Source organism: Rhipicephalus microplus, chromosome 5 (genome assembly GCF_043290135.1).
Source record: "Rhipicephalus microplus isolate Deutch F79 chromosome 5, USDA_Rmic, whole genome shotgun sequence".
In the NCBI taxonomy this organism is placed as follows: domain Eukaryota; kingdom Metazoa; phylum Arthropoda; class Arachnida; order Ixodida; family Ixodidae; genus Rhipicephalus; species Rhipicephalus microplus.
Window position 1 is genome coordinate 57,835,677 of NC_134704.1, and position 10,219 is coordinate 57,845,895.

A 10,219-nucleotide genomic window follows, 5' to 3' on the forward strand; every position below is an offset into this window, starting at 1 on the left:
CATCAATGACTTCCCACTCATAACGTTGCGCTGATTTTAAAGTGACATATCAACCTTTCTCTTTTGTGCTTGGCATATCATCGATTCTCACTGTACGTGGAATCTGCCAATTTTTTTACTAAATATAAATAAGGAGATGTTGGTGTCAATGCGTGGTGCCATGCTACTTCTTTGCTCTTGCACATCAGTCGACATCGCGTATTTAGTAACAAACACAAGGCTATACCTTGGTACATAGCACAACACTCAAATACCGAGTTCGAGTTTTTCTTTAGAGAAATACCCAGAACTCGGAAGAACACAATAATCACTCAATAGAAATGTCCACACGAAACCTGAAATTTCCCTAAAATGTTGTCAAAGGTGATCATGACTTGTTGTGTGCTTTCGTTTGAAATTTACCGCTGAGCAACTTCGAAAAGATAAGTGCAATTGCCTTAAATTGAATAAAGGCGCCGCCTACAAAATGCAAAAAGAACCAGAAGGTGTACGCTATATTTATTATCTGCGCATGCTTACCGCCGCTGGCAAATCTGGAGGCGAACATCATCATGCAGTGGTCTTGTAGACCGTGTGGCAGACTGCGTGGAAGAGCAAGTTTCCCCGAATGATGACTAAGCTCAGCTTGATCTCTGAACAAGTGAGCGTACCTTTGAAGGCACTGTCGCCAATGCACGAACTTGAAGGCTGCTGCTTTATGCTAAACAGGTTCTGCCACTTTCTCCTATTATGCCATATCCATAATAAAAAAAAAAACTCTGCTTCCGAATTCACAGCCAGGTAGAAAAGTCTGCAGCTCACAGACACACATGTTTTCGCTCACTCTTTCGTATATTGCGCGAAAGAAAAAATCAATGAAACTGAATAAACACCTTTGAGTAGCATTAACTTGCACCAGTTTAGCCATTGCTAACAAATCGAAGCTGACCAACCGGATATTGAGAAATTGTACACATCCAGCCGAAAAGGCAATAAAGTAACTCAAGCAATAGCTCCATCACAACAATAAATACGCAGTAAAGCTACAATAAATAATACCACAGATACTGACGAACTGTGTTAAACATTTTTGTTCGTCTGATCGGAAAAAGAAAGGAAAATGTCTGTGACTGCAGCCCTCTTTCCGCTATACAAGTCAATTACAACAAACCAGGAAGCACGTGTTGCATTATCTGTCAGAGCTGCCACAGCGATATTGTGTAGTAAAGAAAGCGGTTAGTTCCAGTCGCTCGCTCGATCGCTTTGTCTGAGGAGAGGCTCGCTACGGCGTTACCTACTACCTTACTCGTTTCCGGTGATCGTGCACTTTGGTAACAAAGCTCGCTGCGAGGTCGATGGCCAGAATTATGCGACTGTGCTCTACTAAAAAAAAGTCTTTCATACATGTGGTATTAAAACGATGAGTACAGGCTCCACTTCGCGTGTTTACGTACATATACGCTTATTTCAAGCTACACCGGTGCATGACAAAATGAACGTTTTCTGTAGGTTTGCTGGCATAACTTGCATGCCATGATGTGTACCACATTGTATTGCAGGTGCTTTCCTGTCTACTTGACTTTTCCCTCCTTTTTACTGACTTGGCACTCTTAGTTCGAACAAACAACCATCAGCAAGATGGCAAGATAAACAACCGTCACTTCTCTGACGGGATGCACTCTTGTGGAATGAATGTGTATGAACGTGCGTGTGACTGCGACTTGCAGAAAGTCAGCCACTCGGTCACCTTTCTTAGCGTTAACACAGAACATACATACATACATACATACATACATACATACATACATACATACATACATACATACATACATACATACATACATACATACATACATACATACATACATACATACATACATACATACATACATACATACATACATACATACATACATACATACATACATACATACAAAGGACAGTTGTCACGAATAATGCAGGTAGGATGGAATGAGGACGGGCTTTTTGAGCGTGTGTGACTGGATACTTAAGAAAACCGCGTGTTTCACGTAAATGAACCTATTTTAAACCCCGGAAAAACGTCGACACGCCTAGAATTGCGTTATTCTACGCGTTAGAGAGATACACCAAAATTGTTTTGGCTTCCGTATAGTATAATTTACATCAATTCGGTTGCTATCAATAGCACTGCGATACGTTTCTTGATGGTTATTAAATACCCCTCCCCCCTCCTTTAGCTTACTGGTACGCAACAGCAGCAAAACCCATGCATGCTCTATGCTACATGCTTGCTCGCTATTCTTTGTGATGTTCAGCAGGCTGCCTGGCTTGACGCTGTTCTTAGTGTACGCCCACCAATTATACTACGTCGTACTTCAGACATGGGCGAGGCCGTTGCCCATGCGATTCTTTAAAATCTAACTGGAACATTTACATGTAGGCGAGCGGGTTATTGTGTCTTAGTAGGCTCGGACGCGAAAAACCGTGACAAAAAAAGAACCACACGAACAACTCGCTACAAGTGTATATATTCAAATGCGAGTGACATGTTTCAACGATCTTTCCAGAATAGCCGACTACCCACTGACCCGTTCCTGTTGTCAACCACAGCGTTGTCGCTGTTGCTGTTTTAGTGTGATTGTGTTCACCACTCAGGTAACAGCGCAAGACTTCCGGCAGCGCGTGTTCTGTGGCCATGGACGTGTCCATGTACGAGAAATGGGTCATGGCATTTTCACACGGAACTCCCAAGCAAAGAAAACATAACGATAGAAGATGACTTAATGACATCATAGAATAGAATGGGAAGATGGCACGTATAATAACGGTGTTTATCGTCTATAACTGTCCGTGTGAGTGTGTGTGTTCTTATGTGTGTCTGTGTACGTGTGTTGGTGGTTGTGCATGCGTGCGTATCTTAAAGACGTGCGTATACGCATGTACGGGATGTGTACCGTTATTTTACACATGACTTGGTGAGATGCTCCGGTAGACCATTTTTCCTTCAGAATAACTCCGTATTTTTGATCGGTACTTGAGCATTCCAGTTCGTTAACGGAAATCCAGTAAGTAGAACTGAAGGCGGAATCGTCATCAGACTGTCGGTTGGGCCAAAAGGACAGTCTTTAGCACGGATGTGTATTGGTTGGAGTCAAGGAACTGGGTCTGTGCACGTAGGTAAATAGTGAAAAACCTCTGCATTTATATCGGAGGACTTGCTCTGAGAACGGCAAATATCGACTGAGTGTCAGCCCATGGTGATTTAAATGGTGACTAAACTATGCTTCCTTAATTGACACCTGTAGCGTATCTTCTTAAACCAACCACTGTGAAAAAAAAACTAACCACTAGCAAGTCCCTTCCGGCGGCACCTTGAGAAGCTTCCATTCCCTTAGTACACATGCAAACAACTCCCACTTTCCTCACTGTGGGCTACGCGAACATGTGGCGACATTCGCAAATAAAAAGGTCGGAGCGTTTACCCGGCCTCGTGCTTCGGGGAAGACGAAACTACGGATAGACACACGAATGGTTCGACCGGCCACGCCTACCAAGGCCCGCGTTTTCGTGGCCGCGGTAGACATCAGACGCTCTATGGCGCTCCAGCACTGCTGCTTCCGTCATCTATAATCTTCCGAGAAACGTGGCGAACGATGGCGGAGGCGGGATGTTTCGGCACAGGAAGGCTCTGCAGATGAGCTCATGGGCGCCTATTTGAAATAGCCAAACGATGTCCACAAGTTGGACCGTTAGACGATCTGCGACTCCCCCCCACCCTTACCTTAAGCATGAAGCGGTGCTGCCAGATATGACGGCATCTGGGTCTCTCACTTTCGCCGACGGCGTAAATGACCGCTGCACATTGCTCTCGCTCTCAGGATGGAAAACAACTCGGGGAGGAAAGAGTGGGAGGGGGTGGAGGGAGGACGCCGGCTTTGTTTCGACGTCCGGCCACGCTGGTCTCTTTTCATTCTTCTGTCTCGTTCTCTTGGAGACTCGCTCTCTCATCTTCAATCCCGCACACCACTCTCGCTCTCTTCTCCGCTTCTTGAGAGCCTCCATGGGATGCGCGTTGTTTCGTCGTGTTTCGCTGATTTCATTTTTTTTCCGGGCTCGTATAAAAGCGCGCCCTCAATGGCCGCCTTCCGGGATTTCATTCGCATTTGGAGAAAAATACGGTGCTGCTCGCGCGCTAGGACGTACACATACGGCGAACATTGGCTTACACGCCGAAACATGGTGAGTACCCTCGTGAATTCGGCCCACGCACCAAAGGCGTTAATTTGTGTTGGAACTTCTTTGTTTTCGTCGTTCGCTATCGTGAAACAAGTTGTAATTGTGGACGCACATGTTCTTAAAGAAGCTTGAGGTGTTCCTTTAAGGGCAGCGTAAAATGCTCGAAGCTCTTTCTAAAAAAAAACAGTGAACATTTGTATAATTCACTTTGTTGTAATCTTATATAGTAAATAATGTGCAACAAACACTGGATTATCCCTGGTTCGTCTCAAGTCATTCACTTCTTTCTTCCTGTATCGCACTTAGTGCGTCGCATTACGTTTTTCCTGATTTAGAAAGAATGACTTCGAAAATATGGGGCGCTAGCACCTGGAATTGAAGTTTTCCCGCTTTTGTTCTCTGCTGTGGCGTAATCGCACCATGTGATAAAATGAGTGAAATGGTGCTTTTCCTATGTATGCCTAGAACAAGTGCGAAGACATCCCTAACTTGCCTCAGTAAGATTCATAGTTTCCAAAATGTTAAGCAGTGGCTGTCTAATATAGTTGGGCAAGAGCTCGCCCATCTTAGATTGAAATAATATTTGTGGCAGTTACCTTGCATATTTTGTTGAGCAAGATTGGAAGGGCAAAAGCAAGCTCTTTGCGTATTCGTATACTGACGTAAAATGGTTTTGGCCACAAATTAGTAATATAGTCCCATGAATTTACAACTAAATTCTTTCGGGTTTTTTGTTGGTACATGAGGGCTTATATCTGCACTTAAATAATCACTGTATATTTGCAGGAAGTGTGTAAACTGAACTTATCCTGCTTGTCATCATGCTTCGTAACTTTATCATGCTTTAAAACAACGCAATAAAATCAAAGTAGTCATAAGAAAGCACACACTTGTACACCACCAGTACTTGACGTTCATTCGTTGATTGATTGATTTGTGGGGTTTAACGTCCCAAAACCACCATATGATTATGAGAGACGCCGTAGTGGAGGGCTCCGGAAATTTTGACCGCCTGGGGTTCTTTAACGTGCACCCAAATCTGAGCACACGGGCCTACGACATTTCCGCCTCCATCGGAAATGCAGCCGCCGCAGCCGGGATATGAACCCGCGACCTGCGGGTCAGCAGCCGAGTACCTTAGCCACTAGACCACCGCGGCGGGGCGTTGACGTTCATTCGTGCACGCACAGATAAAAACTTATGAAAAACTTTTCATACGCTCTGTGTCATACGGTTACATTTAAAAATATATTTATTTAGCCCCCCCCCCCAGAAAAAAGAAAAAAAAAACAAGTAGCCTCTTATGTTCTGAAGATTTAAAGAAAGGCCAGTGTCTGGACAATTCCAAATAACACGATATTTATAAGTGATATTTTGCAGAATGCCTTCACGTGGCCTTACGTTTTAACCCCAGAAAAATTGTGGAATAAATTTTGTTATACTCAAACTTATCTTACCCTCAGAAAGAACGACAAACACTTGGTCATCTCATTTATGCTTGTTTACAGTGGCTTCCCGTGTTGTTCGTGCTTTTCGCGCTGGCCGAGGCACAGAAAGTGCGATCCCCGATTTCGGCCCATGGCGTTCAGTACGTTAGCGAACAAGTAAGTACTAGAGGTACACTGCGTTCGAACTTTTGTGGCTGTATGATAATGATATATGTTGTTTAATTTGCAAGGACCATTTTGAAAAAAAAACTCAAGCTTTTTTATCCTCTCACTATGTTTATTGTCATATAAATACCAGTTTTAATAATGTCCAGATTTTATCTCTAAGTTCTGATATTTCTATTCAAATTTCATGCGCTCACTTTTTCATTAAATGTCTCCGGTAAACGGACTAGTCCCCCTTACGCTGCCTCCAAAACAAGTTGTCGCTATTTCCCAAAAATAACCTGTGAAATATTTGCTTCATCACGCTAAGTGTCATAGCTCTACAGGAGATATAGTACAACCACTTGGGTATTGTTTCCGGCTGGTAGTTTACAGACACCAAGTGACTATTTCCAGCAGTTATTAGTATAAATACCGTGTGCTCCACTTGTGATTGCGTCAAAGAAAGAGGCTTCTTCTGTTTGTTGTGCGTTAATGTTTGTGTGTTTTTTTCACCTACCCAGCCTGAAAGCCCCTACCGTGTGGTTTACGACGATCCTCCCAGGTATGCATTACGTGGAGGACAAAGTACCAAACCTGGTGACGGAATGACGGTGCGATACCACACTTTTCAAGCGGAAGAGCAAAGGCCGTATCTGCACTCTCGTCGTATTCCAACCACCACAATGTCCCTACACATCGGAGCAAAGCAGACGTTGAGCGGAGCCTCAACTAGCAAGAACAATCAGCATGCTTCGATCCAACAGCAAGGAGCGCCGGGTGTTGGTGTGGGCGACCAATCGCAACTAGTGTACCCTCAAGGACCACTGCCTGGATACGCAATACCCCAGGAATATGTGCAACAGGGTGTCCCTGGTGGTGCTTCAGCTGACCACCTCCCAACGGGGTCTGTCTACTCTCCGACTTCGGACATAGCACAGTACTCAAATGGCCTGCATAATTACGCTCAGCAACTAGGCTACCCGCCCGGTTACGCGCAAAACCAGGGCTATCCTCCCGGAAGCTCTACAGGAGAGCCTGCGCAATATGTTCAGCAACCTTACTACGTGCCCTATTACCCCGGATCAACCTACTCTGGTGCTGGTGCGCCTACACATGCTGCCGCAGACCAACCAGGAGGAACCGTACACGTGCAAGCGGCCATTCCTCAAGGCGCTGACTACACTACAGGAAGTGCGGAGCCACCAGCAGGACAAAATGGTGCCTTATATCCACCCAGGTATTCTCCCGAGAGTTCTAGGCCGGCCTCCCCAGCGGTATACGTTGGAGCCAACGTGGGAACTAGTCCTAAAGTAGGGACTGACCTCAGTGTTCCTTCCGACCACTACGGGAAAGGTAACGGGCCTGCTCAGGTCGTTCCGACAAGAGCCGGACAGGGCGTGTACAGCTACCCGTACGGATACCCCATATCCTACGTGCCGTACAGGTATCCTGTGCAACCGACAGCCCAAGCTCCTCCTGCGCATCATACAGTAAACCCCGTGCAGCCACCCTACTCGGCGCCTGCTCCAGCCTACACGGCATACGCTCAGCCGCAAGTTCCATCAGGACCAATTCAAGCTTACTACTCCCAGCCAAACGCGTACACTAACCAGGCACCAGTTCAGACAAGCCAGGAGCAGTTCACCTTCGGCGGGCCTACGAGAACCATCTACTCTCTGCCCGGGCCAATAACAAGCACGCGTCCCAGTCCAGCAGCGCTGCACCACGCAAAGCATCATTCTCTCCCAGCAGAATCTACTACCGAAGCTCCGAGGTACGGTAAGAGCTTCGTCGACATCGGTTACACGGCCGCGTCCATCTACGGCACGCCGATGTACTCGAAGGCGAGTCCCAACCCGTTCCTGTCGAAATACGTGAACGGGCCGGGACACTATTACCCTAGAGGTGTGATCTCAGACGCCGCTGGCAACGTCTATCTCCAAGGGCCTCAAGGCTTGCCTGCAATTCCTCCCGGTCACGTTGCGCCTTCTGGCCAGGGACACTATGCCGTGGAAGGTATGCAGTACGTTCCGGTAGAGAAGTCTTACGAACTCGGACGGTTTGTAACCATGCACGCAGGCAAAGATGGAGTTAGGTACATCAAGAAGAAGCGTTAACACACTCTAACACACTCTAACTCTAACCCTTCGAGGTTCGAGCATATTGTAAAAATGCAAAGTCATTACATGAGCACGTTTGTGCAAACCTCATTTATAGACGTTGTGTTAGACGTCTACTTCTTACAATGTTTGTAAACTGTTCGATCTCTTCACGGTTGAAGTTTTTTTTTTTCTTCAGTGTAGTAATGCCTATGTCTGCGCATGACTGTGAGTAGAATAAAAAACGTCATTCATTTACTATGCTGCCTATGTCTGTGATTGCTTCGTATTCTTGCACTCGATATTTATACTAGATTTTCAGCTGAAAACAGAATACTTGTCGGAAAGAACTCGCGTGAACAAGCGCAGCAGTCATTCACAGAATGTCTGCTCGTCCTTTCACACAATAAAATGACCCGTGGGATTGCCTAAAAACCAGGAAGATGAGGCACAATGTTTTGACTGAGAGAGAAAAGGTTGTACGCTTAGATAGGTGCATTCAAATTGTAGCCGTCTGTAAGTGATCAAAAGATACGATGTAAGTGACACGTCAACTTCAATCAAATACATGCAGTTCAATCTCGTATACATCCTTTTGCTTCTACCTTCAGTAACAAACGTGATTGAGCAAATAAGTCGACGGGTGAAGCAAAAAATTAGGGCGTTTGTTTAGCTATGTCTGGAGAAAGCAACGGTGGAAACTCTTTCCCTGCGGTCAAAGTATAATACATGATTTCTACGAAGATGATTACTGAGCGGGTATTTGTGGGAAATATTGACATTGCATAATTCGATTCTATTAGGGGTGCCGTTTGCGTGTTGAATTATTGAATAGCCTTAAGAAATGTAGGGGTTATTATTTTGATATTGTTGGTAAACGGATGCAAAGGTAACAATATACATTATAAGGCAATGGATAGATACCCTTTACCGATCTGGACAACGCAAGACGTATACAGAGTCGCTCTTCAAACAGAGCAATGTTTATTTGAACAAGAGCGCTTGTTAGCCGTCATATGTTAAGGTTCTCTCCAAAATAATAGCTTAATTTTTTTCTTCTGGGAGACGTAATCCGACGAGCCAAAATACGTCATCATAAATAATAATGGTGATCTGTATTCCCAGGATGCAGTTTTTATACTCACCCTTCCTGTACAAACCAAGGTGGTATTAACCTGAATGTGATACCTTGAGAAAACTGATTGATATGTGGGGTTTAACGTCCCAAAACTTCCATATGATTATGAGAAACGCTGTAGTGGAGGGCTCCGGATATTTCGACCACCTGGGCTTCTTTAACGTGCACCCAAATCGGAGCACACGGGCCTACAGCATTTCCGCCTCCATCGAAAATGCAGCCGCTGCAGCCAGGATTTGATTGCGCGACCTATGAGTCAGCAGCAGAGTACCTTAGCCACTAGACCACCGCGGCATGGGTATATACCTTAGGACAACAGTTGGATTGGAGTGTTATCTGCAAAACATGGTCACTCTGGCAGCCAAATATCTGCTGACCTGCTCGACCAGTGCCACACTGACTTACAGCACACGCGTGTAGTCCGATTCGGGTTCGCAAACAACGCCACGATGAGTCAGCAGTATCTCGCATTTCGGTTCTTTGAAGCCACAGCTACCAAACTTCGTCGCTCACTAAGAGTTGTGCTCTGTATTTCCGCTGAAGCACGTGCAGGAGCACATACTGGCTTCGCTAAGTGGCTATCTCGCCTTCTGGAGGAGAAAAAAAAAAGGATAGAAAAGACATTCCTGCATGTTCTACGAGACTCTTCAGTTCCAGGAAAGTTACGAATAGGAGCAACGTAGCGGACGTGGCCGCTTTTCGACTTAAAAGTGGATGCGGCCGTGTTATAATGCCGGAGGATCATCAGTCTTTCACCACAGGCACCCCGTAGCTTTGTTTTTGTAACTTTTGATATCTTACATTTTTTACAAGCCCTTCCATCAACTCTTTGAAAGGTTCTACTGCTTTTCTCTTGTTCCGGCAAAACCGCCAACTTTTTTAAAAACGATAAATGCTTTTTTATTCTGGTATATATTTTTTGAAATCCCGCCTTTCTTCTTTGTTCTTTCTCTCTTGATGCGAATAAAGCCCTGTTTCTTGCTTTGTGTTTAAAGTAAGCTGTAGATTGACCAGTAAGCCACCGGACTTCCGTGCGAGGCTCAACTTTCGAAAAAGGCTCCGTACAGTGAAACGTTAGGTGCCGAGAAACAAAAAAAAAAAAAAAAGAAGCCCGAATTCGGCCAAGCTGCTCCGACCTGCCAACGAGCCTTTCCCTCTCTCATCTAGCCGCCTCTATTTCCAAGACGCGC

General features: G+C 45.3%; 1 protein-coding gene across 3 annotated transcripts in view; it reads left to right on the forward strand.

Moving 5' to 3' along the window:
- LOC142817795 (uncharacterized) overlaps nucleotides 1–8,150 on the forward strand; it is a 65,049-nt gene extending 56,899 nt beyond the window's left edge. For 2 of the 3 annotated variants that reach the window (XM_075895521.1, XM_075895520.1), the window contains exons 2-3: nucleotides 5,706–5,801; nucleotides 6,314–8,150. In XM_075895521.1, the coding sequence (XP_075751636.1) occupies nucleotides 6,398–7,909 (1,512 nt within the window). In that variant the 5' untranslated portion in view covers nucleotides 5,706–5,801; nucleotides 6,314–6,397 and the 3' untranslated portion in view covers nucleotides 7,910–8,150. Of the gene's footprint in view, nucleotides 1–4,064; nucleotides 4,201–5,705; nucleotides 5,802–6,313 lie in introns of those variants that run through there. The other variant, XM_075895519.1, reaches the window with a different exon arrangement.
- The last annotated feature ends 2,069 nt before the right edge of the window (nucleotides 8,151–10,219 follow it).